General features: G+C 46.8%; 1 protein-coding gene across 1 annotated transcript; it reads right to left on the bottom strand.

Moving 5' to 3' along the window:
- Window positions 1-14379: 14379 nt before the first annotated feature.
- On the bottom strand, window positions 14380-15216 carry ENH_00001670 (Dpy-30 motif containing protein, putative; the record flags this gene model as incomplete). Its single annotated transcript, XM_013578173.1, has 1 exon — window positions 14380-15216. One exon carries the CDS (start codon window positions 15214-15216, stop codon window positions 14380-14382), a length of 837 nt encoding a protein of 278 aa, XP_013433627.1.
- Window positions 15217-16520: the final 1304 nt, after the last annotated feature.

Genomic DNA, 16520 nt, shown 5'->3' with positions numbered 1-16520 from the left:
ATAGAGCCACTGTGTCCGAAGAAACGCCCGTGAGTATTGACGCTAGAGGCTTTTTCCTGGGAAGCTGGCCTAAGAGAATAGCGCGATCAGAACAAGACTTCTTAGCCCGGTCATCAAGTATTTCTGCTAATTGAATTCCAATAGTGTTGCTGCTTCATATCTATCCAGGGAAACAGGAAACGCGGTGGCAGGAAATTGAAACGCCAGAGGACGTGTGAACAGTTTTTATAGGAACGACTTGAGAACCCAAATGATTTCTCTTGAACAGTGTAAGGCAAAACAGTATTAGCTGCATTTCTATATTACACAGTTTCAGAGCAGAGTCCTGGAGAAAACACTAAAATGGGTATGTCGAACAAAACCCACGTAGGCGACTGCTCAATCCATCCAAATAAGTGAATAAATGTTATTCATTTATATTATCAAAAACATCATTACATCCCACCTATACATAGGGTGTAAGCCGACAGTTGATTAATCCGCAGCGGCTATATTCATGAAAAATGGAAGAACCTGTAACATCTCCCACAGTAGTATCCCAATAATGGTATACGTTTCCTATACTAAATGAGCAAACTACGAACAATTCCACGTAATTTTTCATTGAAGGCCAATCTTTTAAATTAACGACAGTATTACTGGACTGGAGTAAACTGTTGAAGCAGGATTGTAGAGGCATTTGTGACAATGCTGCAGTATTCACACAGACAGCTCGATTCCGCAGATTCAGGGGCAGCAGTTGTAGGTACAAAAATGAAACTGTCAATGAACACAGAATTTCCAGAATCTCGTATTTGGTGTGAATGTTTTCCAGACCAAATGCAGAATAATGAATTAATACGCCTTTTCGTAGGCGCTGGTTTACGGAAAATTGCTATCCTGATATAAAAAAACATCAAAAGTAAGCGTTTGGCGGACGAACCCCAAAGTGAAATGCATGGCGTTTTTTACACTCTCCACACAGTCAATAATTCTGATTCATTTCGTGTCAGGGGGCAGACAAAGATCTTTCACGTTTCTGCCAAAGCACAGCTGCATTCATTACGTTATCGCTGCGTAAAAGATTTTTAATGCTAACTCAAAGAGCGTGCGTCATTGTTAGCCAGAAATAAGATTGATGATATGCTATAGGACTTTTTCGCGATAACTAATGTACGTCTACTAGTCCATGACAGAATTTCTCCTTTGACGTTCTATCCATGCCAGAAGCGCAATTTTCTATACTGCGCACCGCCATGAAGGATTTAATATTTGAACCAACAGAGCTTTCATTCCAGATAACAACGTGCAGAATATTTTTTTGCAGGTGGGCATTGGCTAATCTGTTTATTGAGGGCTCCTATGAAGTATGCTATTCAACGATAGAATGGCACCACTTCGCCGCTGGAGGACACAGAAGGCGTTGCTATAATGCCGAGCAATGGAATGTTATGTGGCCTAAACGCAGCTAATCATACTGTCCGCCGCATATTATCGCGTGGTGAGAAATTACTGGCGAAGCGGTGTCCGTAGTACTCGTGTACGGTTCTATAAAACGCAGATTGCATTGCTAGCTTCCACACTGTTGTGCAGCGGTGGAATATCCTGTTGTAGGATGCTAGAGTTTCGTACGTAGTGAAAAAGCATTCTATGCTTTCCCTTCCATTGCAATTCTTCTAGGGCATTGCACATATGCAGCAACGTTGCAGAGACTGCTCGTTTGACTGCGCAACAATATTCATTCTCTCTTTCTCCAGAGAGATAATGACGCAGCAGGCCAGAATGCCGGAAACAGAAAAAATGAAAGCAGACTAATTAAAGTTCAAACAAGATACTTCTGTTCGCGTTTTGCTACGGCAGGAGAACATTGCAGCACATTGTTGAATATTTTTCACGAACACACGTCTCTCGATAATTTCGACACAATCAATGCAGCAGCCAAAATTATTTTAGCTTAATGCTCTCTAGTTTACCGGATTTTCTTTCACTCGTTCCTTTGTTGAATATTTCCGCGTTTCTGAAACTGGTTTGGTTATTTGAATTACCAGGTCCAGTCTAAGTGGCTGCGATATATAAACGTAGCAAAGCAGCACCTCTACACTGTGAGGGTTACGTGAGAAAAACACTAGGTGCTGAAGTGGAGCATTGCGTGCTGTGTTTGCACATAAGTCGACATCCCGCTATATTTATTTCCCGAAAACGTTACCGTGGAAGCATATCATATCGTCCGCGCATTACACCGTGACAAGGAGTCTCGGGCTTTCCCTTGGGACCGAACGTATATCGCAAGGTGTTTCTCAAACATGCAGAGCATCTTGATGCGTCTTCTATCTCCAGAATCTATACAGACAGGTAGATATTTTTCGCTTTCGGACCATGTCAGGCGAGATAGCTGGTATTGCATCGAACAGTCTATGCACCCTCTTGCGTACGTATATTCAATATCTCAGAATGAGCCTACGACTCACAAAACCGGCATTTTAGCACAAATAAGCGCCATCTGTAATCAAGTGAAATGGCGAAGTCTTCACAAATAAAGAACCAGATGGCAATTCAGTTAGTGTTCCCTCCGCAATTTCAGGCGTGTACAACAAAGCACTGCTTGACACTCACCGCAACGCAACAGGGCAGCAAAGCAGCAGTCACCTACTCAGTGATCGCGATGTCCCCATTCTAGAGTTTCTGCGCCAAACAGACCAAAAGCTCATGGTTTCTCCACTCTCTTCACGTACTATTTGCCTGCGAGAACTGTTGTACTCCTGGGAAACCGTGCTATATGAAGCACCCAACAACAACTGCCTGCACCTAAATAGATCCACGCACCTCGATGTTGCAGGTGCGAATCAGCTGTCATTCTGCGCGCACCATCCCCACTGAGTAGCTTCGAAAATATCCTTGGCACTCATCTGCCAAATCAGTTAAGCTGGATCAGCTGTCGCGCAGAATATTGTCCTACAACGTGCCTCATCCCTATTGGTTGCCTCGCATCAGCACATTTTAACCCACGTTAGCTCTACATTGCCAAAAAACAGTACTTTTGAGTTGCACTAATGCACCTTCTCGTTACAGTTTCAAAACGTCGGCATGCTCTCGCTTTCACGAAGCAACGAGGATTTATACAATCAGAACGAGCTACGGGATTTCTTAATAGGCTGTTTCTTGTATACTATCACTGGCATGCCCAGAAACAGACACCAGCGCATCAGTTGTTCTTTGAAATCCGTTGGGGGGGGGGATATCTCACACAGTAAATACCTGCGTAAATGATTGGCTTGTGTCGAATATAAGTTTCCATTTTCCCTTTGAACCACGGCTGGAGGTTATAAAGAAATTTGCTGACGATTGAAGAATGACCAAGCCCATAAAGAAAGTATCCTCTCAGGAAACCACGTATAATTGCCGATAAGCAAGCAGCACCGCAAGGACAAATGGACGGGGCTCATTTTCCATGCCACTCGGTGAAAGACAACACAGCATACAATCCCTCCGTCTTCACTGAAAGCGTATAGAAACCATAATTCTGCAAAAGTCAGCATTCCTGAGCGACCCTGGAGCCTACAATTGCCCTCCTTCACCGCGAGCTCAGAACCACCACAAGGTGGAATTCATAGTGTTCCTGGATATCTGTGAAAAAAAGCGCCCGTTGCGCCATGCTAGCGTTGAGCCATCGGGCCGAATAAATATTAGGTTCCGCGCTCCTCCACGGAAACTTTCTCCGACGTACCTACCGAACTATTCGATTGGCTCTGCGTTGCTTCACGCAAGGTTGCAATTGATCTGCTTTCATAGGCCATTCCTGCATCTGATGTGAGCGTCTAACTTCTGTTTGCTGCACGATATGCATTCTGCAGCACCACTTTATGCCTGAGCAGCATAGTACATTGAAGCCTCAATACGGACAATTCAATTCACAAGAAATACGTACCACAGTTTCATGCTGAGTAGAACGACGCAGTATTTCGCATTATTGTGATCGGACATGAGCATCGGCTTGCTCTTCGCAGACACACGTATTTGCTGAGTCCGAGAATACTGCTATTAGACCAGAGGATTCCTCCTGGTTGCGCTCATGGGAATTGCTTTCCCATACAGTGGGATTCCATTGTGTTCCATCGGTGAAATTAGCCATCCTGCAGTTGAAATTGCACACAGCAAAATTACGCGGCGAACTCAGCGTATACATGCAAGGGCCTCGATGCTCGAGATTCATAATAATGCCAGGCTATGAGACGATCGCCTCCGGCCTGTTTGGGAATGAAACAAAACCAGATTTACTGCTGCCATAGTTCCGGCCGAGGAGGTATTGGCCTAAGCGCTGCTAAGACAGTGCCAGTATTCCGTCACAACACTTTAACGTTAATAGGCGGGAGTGGGCACCCTCAGCATGAGGGGACACTCTCATTTTTGAAATTCCGCTGCTGACTTTGCAAAATTGATCAACGCCACACAAGAAGTGGCGACCAATGGACAACATTTTCAACTGTATGCTCCCATAGGAGTTTCTGCTGCCTTTGAATCCCAATATGGTAGAGCTAAACTTGCAGCAGCACTATCTCGTCATTCCAAATGAGCTTGAGACAAGTTCCCCTCAAATGTTTGGTAATCAATTATTCGTACATGCGCCATAGTTCCGGCATGAAGAAAAAATACGCATTTTCAAAATTTCCTTTTCGCATCGTTTGGCACTCTGCTGCCTTGGCAGGTCAGCACAGGGTGTGCAAAGCTGAAGGATCCATCGAGTTTAAGAACTCTTCTTTCCGTGAGCACAAGCGGTTTGACCGTTGCCTCAACTCTAAGCAGGAACAGCTGTGCAACGTACGAGCGGTGCTTACTTGCTTGCTTAACGATATCATAAAAATATAACAGCAGAATGCGCAGCGGATTCAGTCTCTATGTATCGAAGCAATCCACCTATTTTCATTTCATGCAAGTGCAGTGTCATTCACTTAAAAAGAAATTCAAGGTACGGTAGCTATATATATATATATATATATACATTGCTGGTAGCTGCAGCGCATGTGTGCACGGCTGCGTCGAGATATTCCCTCGTAGAGAAACAGCTACACGTAGCCACGCCCATTCGCAACACGATAGCATTGGAGTTATGGTCAAGCAATGGTTGAGCGAAGTAAGAACTCTGTGACACCTACGTGGCGATGGAGATGATCCTGTAATCAGCAGGTAAATAGATAACGCGCTTTAGACAATAGCAGGGTCACATACAACTAGATAGGGATAATACACGAAGAGACAGGGCAAAAATATGAGCTACAAGAGACCACGACAGCCTCCTCTAGCTGCATTCCCTGCTTGCTTAATGAAGCCATATTTTTTAGATAATGAGACTGCAGCGCTGCCAGCAAAAGTGGACCAGGGCACCATTATGGGTTTATTGTACTACAACACTGGTTAGTGTGCCGAACTCCGTCGCGTCTCGAAGTAGCCATGCTGATAATTCGAAAGCATAGAACGTTGAACCCGGATATTTCTAGATATTGTGAGAAACCCAAAACTGCCAGCAAGCAGCTTTGACAAGCCCAGGAAGAAGCGCTATAAGATTTTTGGTTAGCTGCAATGCTGATTTTCATACTGACCCACATTTTTCGAAATTGGTGAGCTCATATGTGTGCGTTGAGTGAAAGTAACGCCTTTACCGACGCTGGGGAGCTCCTTCTGAAGACCGAAGTTCGTGTTATGCAGGCTCCAGTGCAAAGCCCATGACACGGACTCACGCACTGGCTTAATTACACACAACCGATGATAACACCTGAAAAGATGAGTCGCGCAAACAGACACTTCGCGTTGCTTCATTAGTTTCTCTGCTGAATTGTCTGCTATGCAGAGTGAACCCTGTAGTGCTCTCAACGGATAACGCTCAGATTTCCTATAGCGTGCTCAATCGCACTCAACAAAGCAACACTATCGCCTCGACAAACCAGACCACGACGTCGAGGTCTTTTTCTTGCGCCACACATTCCCAGCACATTCTCTGTGATTTGCATACAGCGCTTAATTCAATTACAGCAAGATCTTCTGATCGCACGTGCTGAGCGACAGCCCTGAAAGTGTAGGTGAATTGCATGACGTCAAATTGTTCTCTAAGCCGCACTCTCAGAAAGTTCTCGCGCGGCATCTCACACGGTGAGCAATACATACAGAGAATGGAGAAAGCTGCCGCCAAGTTCCCAGGTCATACGCTGCACGATTGGAAAACAGCAATCGTATGAAGGCTTTCATGCCCCTAAATATTGATCAGGAAGAATCATTGCTGCATCGTATTTCACAACCGCACTAATGCAGCCTGGCACCAAATAGACATACACGATGAACCGTCCTGTCTAGTGAAAAGCAGTCTGTGAAGCAATTATGCATCTCTCTATGGAGCCCCTTTCCAGGATATTATGCTGAACTCTAGCGCGAAGAAGTTCGCCAGAAATAGACGCCAGATTCGTTTAACAAGCGTACACATGAGGGCGCTTGGCGGGACACTCTATTGGCGTGCGTCAGTCTTAACTTCTGGCTCCAGAGAGCATTCTAGAAACATCCACTGCTCATGGCTGCTGCCTATTGGACGCACACTGCCATGATGCCACTGCGAAATTTCGTGTAGTGGAAAACTCAATGACCTCAAGCTCCCTCAGAGCTCGACTGCTTAATGCCTAGTACTCGAAATGTCCAGTTTGAGCGTGCGCGCGTGAAGAAAATTGGTGGTCAGTCCGACAGCACTAAGCGGTTGACTGAAGATCGGCGCCAAGTGTTGGTCTGGTGTGCACATATAGCAAAACTGGACATGTTCAAAGGCTGGACATAGAAGCGTCTCTTCAGGTGCGTATAGCTGGTGAAGCATCCTTGAAAGCGCTTCGCTTGGCCCTTCGGAGCTCCTCGAGATGAACCACGCGCTTGTGTCACAAGCGTTCCACAGCTTCCTGGTGGTCTCATAGGTGCAAGCCCCGGGATGCAGCGATATTCTCATTTACTTTGTGGCTGGCATGCAGTGTAAATTCCGCCTGAAGCACTAGCGTCATGCGATATTCTCTGACTACATTCATCACGCGTGTACCACGCTGACCGGGGAACACCACAATTGGAACGTGTTTCTGAATATAATAATTTTCTCAACCTCACAATAGTATCCTAGCATTGGCTCTGTAATCCACAAGGCGTACATATTTACACGGATGTCTTCGATAGGGTGACTCATTTACTGTAACCTCTTAGCAAGGGCAACACGGCATAAGAAGGTGAGACCCCAGTTCCTTGATACCAGCTGCAGGCTTACCATCATGGCTCGGTATCCAATGAGCTGTAGCGTCAGCTGAGGACGCTCACATCGTCCTATGCTTATAGCCAGATTTTACTATGAGGTGTTTGCCTGGTGTCGCCATTTCGAAACGCTTCAATTTACCAAATTAGAACTAACCCAACGCAGAGAGCTTGTATATAGAAACACGGCAAGTAGCGCTTCACTTCTCTCCTCAGGCCAAGAAATTTCCGCGGCGCTAATTAATCAGTCTGTCAACAGGATAGACGCGTATCAGTTCTCAATTGAAGAACCTGCCACGAATCATATTAGGGTCCAGCGCCACAGCGTAGGCAGAGCACTAAGTCCTAAAGTCCCTATACCGAATCAGCTGGGGAATATGTTTATTCGACTGCAGCAGCAATGTTTCAAAGCTTTGTTTTTTACGCGTACGCCAAATCCATACGCAATAGAAGGTGCTCAAAATCAAGGGCTCCCGCATGCAGTCGCCTGCATTAGGCTCATGACGCTTTCTCACTCAAGTGAGACAGAGGCCTCGGCAGCTTGTGGTGCGCTGAGAAAAAAAGAATGGCGTACGTTGGAGTTCGAACCGTGTGGTCAGACCTGCGTATATTCTGGAAAATATAATATATGTAGTCCTAATGGTATAGCTCCCAACACTCATAGTTCGTCCACGACACCACAGCTCCCTCCTGCGCTCATTTCCTCCTTTATCCATCTGCCTTCTTTTGAGGCAATGCCATTGTGCTAGTGCCGATTTGTTATTTCAGGGAGATGCCCAATTTTATTTCAAGCGGGAGGCAATCAAAGCAGTTGCCTTACTGACCTCTTTTAGCCACAATTTTGTTTGTCAGCCCAAAATCATAATTTGTCTATGATATTCTTACTCAAATTTGGGCCAGAAAAAGCAGAAAAAGCTACCTTTCATGTTGGGCATTCAGTATCATCTCTGCATAGTGAGAGCGATGGAGAATGTAAACCCGTTAGTGCTTCTTTGCAGCCCACGGCTATCATTTGCGCTGAACAAGCCTATCTCAGTAGGGGTAAAGTGAGTACGTGGCGCATTGCCACCGTAGTATAATGGAGCACTCTCCGAAATTCTCGTGAGCGCGGCCTACCGTGATAAAGTCACCTGTGTGCTGCCAACATGGCCAGACTCCTGAAGAAAAGCTGCTCATTGCTAAACCGTTGAGTAATTCTTGCGCTATATTGTATACGCGCGTTGTTTGTACTACAGCAGAAACGAAGCCACGTGCCACTCGAAGGTCCTTTTGAAAGTGAAATCTGGATTGGACCAAACTGTAACGACGTGTATTTTTCCAACAGCGCCACAATACATTTACTGCTATGCGCTTATGTTCACACTGCCCATTCGATATACGCACGGAAATCAGCATTGCTGTCGAAGTGGAACTCCCACGTAGTGTTCCTGTTTTGTTGCTGTCCTTCGATCCTCTGCTGTGTCATTAACGTTAATTCTAACTGGTTACTTTCCGCCATCTTTTGTAAAGCGATAGTGATGTGAGTGCAGATCAGTACGAAACCGGCAAGCTTCTGAGGAAACGATACAGTGATGAGGGTATTTCCTATCTCCTCATGAACAGCAGCTACAATCAACGGCAGGCCGCATGAGAGAACACATGCGATGGGCTGCGTTGGGCTAGTGCAAGCGTGCAGGCTCTGCTTTCTAACAAGAGAGCAGGAACTGCATACTCTTTATTCTCCGTGCTGTTCTCTGGGCATCATCAACTCACTTAGTTTAATTCTTCAAGAAAGCGGGACTATAGACTAGTAGCCATAAATTTATTTCTTCTTGCAATTCGGTAGTACAGCCGTTAATACTCAAAATCATTGAGTAATCTTCAGTGACGCGAGTGCTCAGTTTGGACGATCAAAAGATCGAGAATGGGGCGTGTCACCCGAGTTCTCTTGCATCCAACACGAGCATTTAAATAGCAGAACAACACTCGCACACAGCAAGAAACTCATGATCCCAGTAATACGACAAATTCCGATAATAATGTCATGTTTATAAGCAGAAGCAGCAAATACGCAGGCATGCATTACTTGACGGCACCAAGAGGGCCCCTTTGACAGAAGGCTGTCGTGGAGTGAAATATAGCCGTGGCGCTCACGAATTAAACGCGACTCGACGTCGATGCAGCATATATATACACGTACGTTAATAAGGAAAGCAGGATTATATGGGACAGTAGAGGGGCCAGCACCACCCGTGTGTGGAATAGCTGGAGGTGGACGGATACGCGTGGGAGTCGCAGCAACGTCTGGAGCAGCAAAAGCAACACTACCCCAAAAACGAGTTGGCACAATAAGTACACTGCCACGGAGAGCATCCCAGTGCTCTCAGGCAAGAGAATGCTTCTTCGGTGAATCAGTTTGACTGGAGTCATGTACGAGCCATGGCAATCATTACTGTGGGCGATGCGGCCACTCTAACCGACCCAGGACAGCTGCCCCAGGTAGCCATATATGCCGCGTCCTGAATTGGCGTGGACGTTGCGCAGTTCGCGCAGTCACAATGTCTATCTTTACTCCGCATAGTAGAAAACTGCGCCTGTCCAAGCAGGCCTTGCAAGCCGCTGCTTCCGTGGGTGACTTTATCGGTTCTTCGGCCCAAACGCCAATAGCTCTATGAATAGCGCACAACGTTGCGTCAGAAGACCGATTCTGCAGAGGAGCATTAAACGACGCACAGCATGTTAAGTGGTGTCGCATATGTGAGAGCTCAGAGCTTATTATGAAAGCATTAGTGCTGTTGGGCTGTGTGCCCTTCAGGCAAACGCTAGGTAACCGTTAAGCTCCAGTCTACCAGAGTGTTGCTCTTCACGATACATTTGCTTGGAACCGAACTGCTTTAAATGAGCAGTATCATAGATAGCTATGGTGTTGAAATGGATTTCTCCGCATATACGCCATTAGCACCAGCTACCAGGTTACTCCATGCAGGCAAATTTCGATAATCCAAGGATCATTATCGTGGCCCGCCGCTATATGTTAATATAGCGGGTTCGCCCAAATGACTAGCCTGTTATTGCCAACGCCTGAAACTGCATGAATTACAGTGCTATACTATTATGGTCGCTGAGGAATCGCGGTAGCATGCTCCGAACGTGCTGTTCTGCGAGTTTTGGTGCTTGCACAGTGCTTCCTTTATCCTGTGACGACAGCGTCATGACACTCTCCTTGAAGTCTTTTGGGTTGCGCTTTTCATGAAAGTGTAGTGTCTACATCGGTGATGGAATACTGCTAGACGCTGCAGCGCTAGGGGTGCCTCCTCTGCCCGCACATGGGCGTTGCCAATACTATTGCCCTAAAGCCCTAATTTTTGTGTGTAGCTGTCTTCTGCCGCCTAGAAGTCTTACTATACACCGTACGCCCGACACGGCTGCGCAATAGAATTGAGTCCCGTACAAGTGCTCCATAGGATGAGCACTGCTGCAGACTGCAGCATTGTTGCGGCTGTCCAGTGTCCTGTTGTCTGTCCCAATGGCTTGTGCAGCTGGCGGCTCAGTATACTATACAAATCCGCAAAGACTACGCTACTGCAGAGTCCCGTCACATAAGCTGCACATGTACTGGGACGTCAGGAAAAGGAACTCAAGTCAGCTACCTCCATAAAAAGGTGGAGCGCTGGCACATGATACTTACAGGTGCTCCGTCGACTTTGTGTCACCTGTTAGCATCAAATGGTAGCACTCCGCTGCCTTTTTGCGCAAGTAGCTGACTTAGCTTTATTTGGTTCGTCGTCCATGTGCCTTGTTGGTCTATTCAGTTACCTTTTAAAATGAGTTTGTTCCAGCATTCCAACAGGAGGAATTTATTTAACTTCTTCTGTGGTGCTCCTGGGAGTCGCTTGGGCCGTGAAAACGAAGCACATAAGGTGAGCCAGCGACTTGCAACAAAAACGCAGTGGAGTGGTAGCATTCGTAAAATGGCCGATTCTGTACACTAACAACGTGCAGGATCCCTGAAGAATAAGGAATATGGCCAGGTCATCGAACGCATTGGATACCAGTGGTTTACCACTGAAATCCATAGGTCCACAGCTTCCAGTGTTCGAAAAACCGCCTAGGCTGTGCTTCAGATGAAGACACTTCCACACCAACGACGGTGGTGAACTCTGTTGGTCCGACGCGAGAGACAGCTGACTGTCTGCCTGCCTTGTCAAATCGCACAACGCAGCTTCTTCCTCCATCACCTAGAGATCTGCGCCGCAGTTCCTAAATGAGATTTTACCAGACACCCTAATCATTTGATCTTATTCGACAGAATGCTCTGCGCATTGTGTACAAGCAGCATGAGTTGTTCGCGTGTCGTTGCCTCACATTCATTCACAGCCTGGAGCATGGCATCGAAATGGAGAAAACATCCATGCGCTTTCACTTCGCGCACAAATGACACAGGGATCATGCACCCGGAGCCTGGGAAGAGACACAGTTTCACAGGTGGAGCGTAGCAAACTGTCGCTCTTGTATTTCGCTTTCATGTGCTTCCTTCATTTGCATGACAGTGGAGAGCACGCTCAAAAAGCTAATGCGCGATAATATTCAGAAGTTATTCGGGTAAAGGAAAAGTCTAAAGACAGGAGAGTTGGTATGTACCGCAGATGCGACGAACACATTCGCTTTCTTCGCTGCAAGCGCTGTCGGAGGTGATTTGTCAACTGCTGGCTGCTCTCTAGCCCTAAGAAGCGCTCTCAAGGATATGCAAGCATCACAGATACCTAATTCTTTGAACGGCATGCCGATGCGAAGAGGGCCCGGGTTCCTTGGAGCTTGAAGTACTGGGATGCTAGCTGCTGTTAAGGGGGGGAAGAAACTGACTGCTTTTACCAGGTCGCTGGATGCAGCGAACGAGTTCAAGCGGCGTTTGATGCGCTACTGCAAATCAGATCATGCTTCGCCAAATTTAGAACATGCGTGGTGTCAGTGGTAAGGGCGTCTTACAGGGGCTAAGCAACAGGTCTTTACCTGCTGGCATGAAAGACCGAACTATTTCGCCAGGAAAACCTAGCTGAAATTTAGGAATGCCAGCAATCGCAAGGCGAGGATCTGTGGGAGCTTCAGCCCGTTGAACGTTGTCCCGTCTGCAAACCAGAGCACTCCAGGTTAACGCCATAGACAGAAGAGTCTGGTCTATGGCGTTAACCTGGAATGCTAAGGGGTTGTGATTGTAACCTATGAGCGCTGTTCGTGGATGGTAATATTTAGCCAATATCAACCAGCGTTGCACTCGCTGTCAGGCACCTTCGAGAAGTATTTGCATGCCTGAAGAACACTGTGTGGACCTGAAGCTCAGGGTTTCTAAAGTGCCCCGGCATCGCATTCTTATTTGGACGCAAGCAATTTTTGTTCTTCCCTATAATGCACTCTGGTTACAAGGTGACTGTGTGCGCGATATACTGCGGGGAGTGCTGCTGGGTGTGCCTTGTGATATTAACTGGCTTGCCGGTGAGTCACGCAGCGGCAGTGCGACCCCGGCATTTCACTGTACTCGAAAGTGACCTTCCGAAAGATGCGAGGAAAGCAGAAATAAAGCTCCTATTCGTTTCGATCTCAGAATTGTAGCATGGGTGCCATGCATCCACGTGGAGGGCTCTCACGAAGTATTGCTCAGCAGACGAAGAGGATGGGAGAATTCTGCTGTTCCTGGTGGAACGATCTAGGACAGCCGTTCATTCACGAAAATAAGGAACGACATCGCAGGATATTTTAAAATGTACTGTGACAGCTTTCGATTTTTTCCGCTTCCAGACTGTTTCAAGCAGCAAGCATGCCGCACGATAATCTTGCACGCTGTATATGCCTCTCTTCCACGCTCTTGAGGTAGTCTCCACCTGTGCATTCCTCATTTGCTGCATTTATATGGTGCAGTCTGGCATATCACTGCATTCACCGCTGTTTCTGGACTTCAGTCTTGATTTCAACGTGTAAAAGCAAGGGTCCAAAATGTATACTTATTGCAAGAAAAAGTGCCGTTTCTCCATCTGCGGATGGTAATGTCAATCTGTGCCTCTGATCTGCTTGAGGTTTTTTCTTTCAGCAGAAAGGAGGTCCCTTATAGTGCTGATCGCGCACGGAGGTAGCAGGTTCACTGCGGCAACGCTGCGGCACATCCTTGCACATATTGTACTGAACAGCAGGCCTGCACTGTTACTACGTATGGTCCCTGGGCTAGTCTGACTTAAGTGCACACTCTGCACCTGCTGTCTAAAGTCCATGATCCTCGCCAACCACTACTGTATACCATAAATAGCCATATGCAATTGAGTTCATATTATTGAAAGGTAAGAAAAACCCAAAATAATAGAACTGACTGTTGACCCTCGCTGAGGGTCAGTGCCTGAGTCACGGCAACAACCTCGCATCCAGCCCCATACCCGGTGCTGGCTAGCGAGCACACTATTCCCTTTTATGATTTCCCAATATCCAATGGTGCATTATGCGTTAAAATATTCTATATTATTCATGCCCTTTCGCGTTACTAAGCCTCGAGGGGTGGCGACGAAGGTCAATTGTAGTGCCTGGCACTACATATATCCTAGAACTGGCCCTGATGCAACGGAAAGAGGCCGCCGTCTCGAAAGAAAATAGCTGTCGGCATATCAGGTGGAGAGTGAGCTCTCATTCTTAGAATTGAATGTCTGTAGATCCATCTTCAGAAGTTTTTTGGATGATGGTGGCAAAGGCTTTCCCTGATGATGTTGTTATCTGAACTCCAGTGCGCATAATCTGCGGACTAATCTCCGCGTGAAATATACTACTGCATCGTTCTGATCCTAGCGACTGTGATATTGTAGGCACTTGGGCTGCTCATGTCTACTTTGAAAGCTGCAGCGCATTAATAGCATCTTGCTGGCATTCGCTTCTACTTGGCGCCTTAGGTGGTCAAGCGGCATGTGATGTATCGCCAGTCGATGATTATCTGAAAACACTTTTTCGAAAACAAAATGCAAGTCGTGACAATGCCAGATGTATTAGCGTTGACACATGTACATTTCTCAGAAACAGCTTGACAAATATAACCGCCCGTAAGCGGAGAGAAATGCGGAAATACTTCTTCTCATTAGGTAGATTGTACTGCTCAGCAGTGAAGGCTGCATGAATCCATGAGACGATTCAAGCTCTCCCGGCTCTTTCAGCGTCAGTAGCGGTACTCGAGTATCCAGAAGAGTTCCTCAGTAAGTAGAATGCGATGGCGGCCAGTGGGTCATCAGGTCGCTCTCTTGCGACAATTTCCAGTGCAGGGTACAGAACAGGCACTACTGTTTCCATGAGGTAGTCTACATCTGGCACCACAACGGAAGAGTTCTTGCCAGTGAGCCCGTGATCTCTGCTAGATGGTTTAAGAGTTCCTGCAGAAGTCTGTTCTTCTCCGCAGGCGTTTTCCACGGTTTTCTGTGGGTTGTTTAACAAGGCAGTTGCCTCATCGGGAGACGAATTAGTATTGCAGCCTGACTGCCTTTCGCTCTGAAACGCGCTAGCAGTTGCTAACTGCGAACGCTTTGTCTCACAGAGTGCAACCGCTGTCACCAGGCAATCTGAACATGCTATGAAGTCCCACTGGCTGGGAGAGATGCGAGATGCGACAACCCCAAATTCGAGCCTTCCTCTTGTGTGTGCTGCTTCGATCGATAAGTACGGAATCCCTTTCGCAGCCGGCCACGGAATTGATTCAAGCGGAATAGGTTTCTCAGCTAACACATCAACTGGAACAAGGGTGTGGATGTACACCACACCATCAAGGACTGTGGGAATTCCTGGGGAAGAAAGACAGATATGATGGTGCGTAAAGTCTTGTCCATCCACCAGCACATTCAGAGGAAAGGTTATTGAAATATTTTCTAGTTCCGCGGAAGAGTAGGAGAAGGTCTCAGCGCAATCGTCCTGATTTTCTGTTTCCGCAGGCACTTCGGTGTTTACAACATCGGTGCTCTCTGGTTCGTTTGTCGGCATCCCCAGAATTCGCAGCGAAGTGGGAAGTTTAACAGCATGGTGGATAATGCATACAGCCCTGTGTTCTTCCAGAATCTGGTAAAGGAGGCCGGCAAATAACTGTGGAGTGCCTTTGTAGGACCTACCAGCCCCAGGAAACACTAGAAATTGTGGTAGGGTTGAACTAGGACAATGCTGTTGTATTGCTACTTCACTCTTTGACACGGTAAAATAAATGTTGCCAATTGCAGTTTCTGAAATCCTAAGATCAGGACTGCCGTGGGTTCCATCGAGAAACACCTGAATCACCATACAAGCGTAAACCCACCAAGCCATTGTAAAATTTTGTTTACACGACTGGTTGCTTTACTTCTTTTCCACAAGCTATACAGTACTTCAGTTTCTTCCGCGTTTATTGAAATACCTGCTTCGTTCGATTCTCTCCGTTAAATGCTGGGTGCTTTCCTTCGCAGAGCATGTTGAATTCGTTGAGAAAACCTTGGAGAGCTCGACTAGCTAGGGAACGACGCGTGTGAAAGACTAAACGAAAGGCTCTCCGAGATTTGACCAGGCTAAAAATCAGGCTAAGAAAGCTGGGAGCTATTCCCCAATAGCCGCTTTCAAGTTGCGTCGAAAGCTTTGATGAAGCCTCCTGTGGATTGCAGCCTCCATTCAGATCCTTGCAAGGACTCTCTGGTGGTAACTCATTAGAAGCACCCGCGTCGGATACCTGAATAGCCTGTATATACGCACTTTGCCAATCGCGCTGACTTCTCGCACCCTTAGGTCATTTGTATGAGGCATGAGATAGATGAAACTCTTGTACTCTACATGTAATGCGGGCTTACAGCATCTTCCTCAAAGCCGAGTACCCTCTTCAGTTCAGGAGCTTCGCATCCGAGAGCCATGCATACTGCTGGTGGCAGCATTAGGCGCCGCAGCGCCGTCCGGTAAGCTTCACGAAGTTTCGTGTGAGCATCTGTTGTGTCCGTGCCGCCTGCAGAGCTTTTGCCCCTCAATACCCTTCGCTTCGTTCCCCCAGAGCTACCGAATGCATGCAGGCGCTGACATACTTCTTCCACCTGGTAAGAACACAGTTGGGATGAACACGCAAGGGTGCATAAATTTACATAGTATGATTGTGTTAGGGAAGCTCCAGAACGCCTTCGTAACCGTTACACTAAGACTTGCAGGCTTCTGATTCTGTCGCTTGCCATGTGGGAACCGTGAATAAAGCATCAATACTCAAACTGATCAAAGCTTGCATCTGCATTCAATCTTGCGGAATTCTTGTAGCGAAGGCGCAAGTACTCTCCAAATGTTAA

This window comes from Eimeria necatrix, genomic scaffold (assembly GCF_000499385.1).
Source record: "Eimeria necatrix Houghton genomic scaffold, Enh_scaff104, whole genome shotgun sequence".
Classification (NCBI taxonomy): Eukaryota; Apicomplexa; class Conoidasida; order Eucoccidiorida; family Eimeriidae; genus Eimeria; species Eimeria necatrix.
The sequence above is the reverse complement of the archived record's forward strand: the minus strand, read 5'-3'. Positions and strand labels throughout refer to the sequence as shown.